Source organism: Stegastes partitus, unplaced genomic scaffold, assembly GCF_000690725.1.
Source record: "Stegastes partitus isolate 25-593 unplaced genomic scaffold, Stegastes_partitus-1.0.2 Scaffold1159, whole genome shotgun sequence".
Classification (NCBI taxonomy): domain Eukaryota; kingdom Metazoa; phylum Chordata; class Actinopteri; family Pomacentridae; genus Stegastes; species Stegastes partitus.
Window position 1 is genome coordinate 96,907 of NW_007578890.1, and position 1,713 is coordinate 98,619.

Below are 1,713 nucleotides of genomic sequence, written 5' to 3' on the forward strand. Positions count from 1 at the left end.
TTTTGTTTTGTTTTTTTGTTTAACAAATTATATTTGGAGTTAACTGTTTTTGGCAAATGTTTTTAAATATGATATGTAGAGGACAGTAACTTGAATGAAATATCACAAATTTACATTAGATTTTGATTTGGTTACTTTTCCTGATGGACCCAAACAGCACAAACAATTAGTTCAAGGACCATTGGAAGGCTGAAAATCAGAAAATTCTCTCTGTTTTTACAGTTTCGGCCTCTGATTAAAGGTGTAATTTGGCAATCTTCTAACGGTAATATGCTTTTCAAACCTGCCAGCTGGTTTTGTGGTTCAGAAAGTTAATGATGGCGGCGTTGCACTCAGGGGAGACCTTCATTTTGTGCATGCCAGTTTCTGTCATGACTCACCGGGATTCCTAATAGTATTCTTCCATCATTAGCTGCCCCTGTGGTTTCCTAACTGCGACAAGTCAAATGTCTGATGTGAGAAATGCAGAAATCCTCACCAGTTAAAAATGTGTGTGCACAAAGGAAGGGAGTATGTAAATACTTTTGTGTCACACGAACTGCATTAGATACACTTACAGCCAGCCACCAAACCTCTGTTTCATGGAATAAATCAAACTTCACAGTGGAAAACAAGTTGGTGTTCAATCTAGACTCGAAATACATCTCATTTTTACTATCACACCACAGTGACTTTTCTCCCTCTCTCTCTTCTCACATGCAGCCATGCCCTTCATAATCTCCATGCTGCTGGCCAGCCTCAACAGCTGCTGTAACCCTTGGATCTACATGTGTTTCGCCGGGCATCTGTTCCAGGATCTTAGGCAGAACTTTCTGTGCTGCTCTGCTCGCTACCTCAAGTCATCCCAGTGCCGCTGTGAGCGTGACTTTGACTCCAGCCACAAGAGCAACTCCTCAACCTTCGCCATCAAGAGCACGAGTAGCCAGAGGAGCATCACACAGACTTCCACCACGTAAGCGCCTCCCTTCCCTCCCTCACGCTGCTCACCCAGCCTTCGCTATAAAAGCCCATAAAATATCCAGCAGTCCCTCTAATACCTCTGGCCCTGAGGCTTGATGTTCAAGCCGAGAGGGGTGGGGGGAAATATGAAACGTCTTAATTCTTTTCTTTCAGCGTAAAGCGAAAATGGAATTGTTAAATAGAAGAATATTCTACAGAGCATTATTAAGGGGTGATATGTTGTGAAATAAAAGTCATGAGATAATCATGGACCAAGCTGAGTAATCAACTGAATCTTTTTTGTATGTTTATTTTTACACTTTTGTTGTTTTAGATGTACAGTATATGTTTATGTGTTTCCAGTGCAGAAAATGCAAATGAAATGAAAAGAGAATATTTGAAGAATTTCTCAGCACTATCAGCCTTGGCCAACCACGCTATTAATTCAGTTATTGCCACCAGCAAAGCTTCGTTGTCTGTATTATGGTGAAATTGTTCCTATGTTATATATATTGTGTGCCATATTGTTCACTTTATAATATTTGCAGTGGATTGCATACATGTAAACTGTTACTTGAGCTCTTGTTAGATGTGAGATGTCATGGCTGTCACTGGTAAAGATTTAACAAAAGATGGGAAAAAAATGAATAAAGAATGAAAGCAACAAAAAAAAAGCACTGGGGACTTGATTATTTACAACTAGCTGATACTCCTTCGAGTTTGTTTTTCAAATTCTCTGTCCTAAAGAAAAATGGCTGTACATGCTAAAGTTTC

General features: G+C 39.6%; 1 protein-coding gene across 1 annotated transcript in view; it reads left to right on the forward strand.

Annotated features, from left to right (window-relative positions):
- oxtra (oxytocin receptor a) overlaps positions 1–1,081 on the forward strand; it is an 8,782-nt gene extending 7,701 nt beyond the window's left edge. Inside the window, 1 exon segment of the mRNA NM_001294184.1 lies at positions 703–1,081. Coding sequence (NP_001281113.1) covers positions 703–956 — 254 coding nt within the window. The 3' untranslated portion in view covers positions 957–1,081.
- The last annotated feature ends 632 nt before the right edge of the window (positions 1,082–1,713 follow it).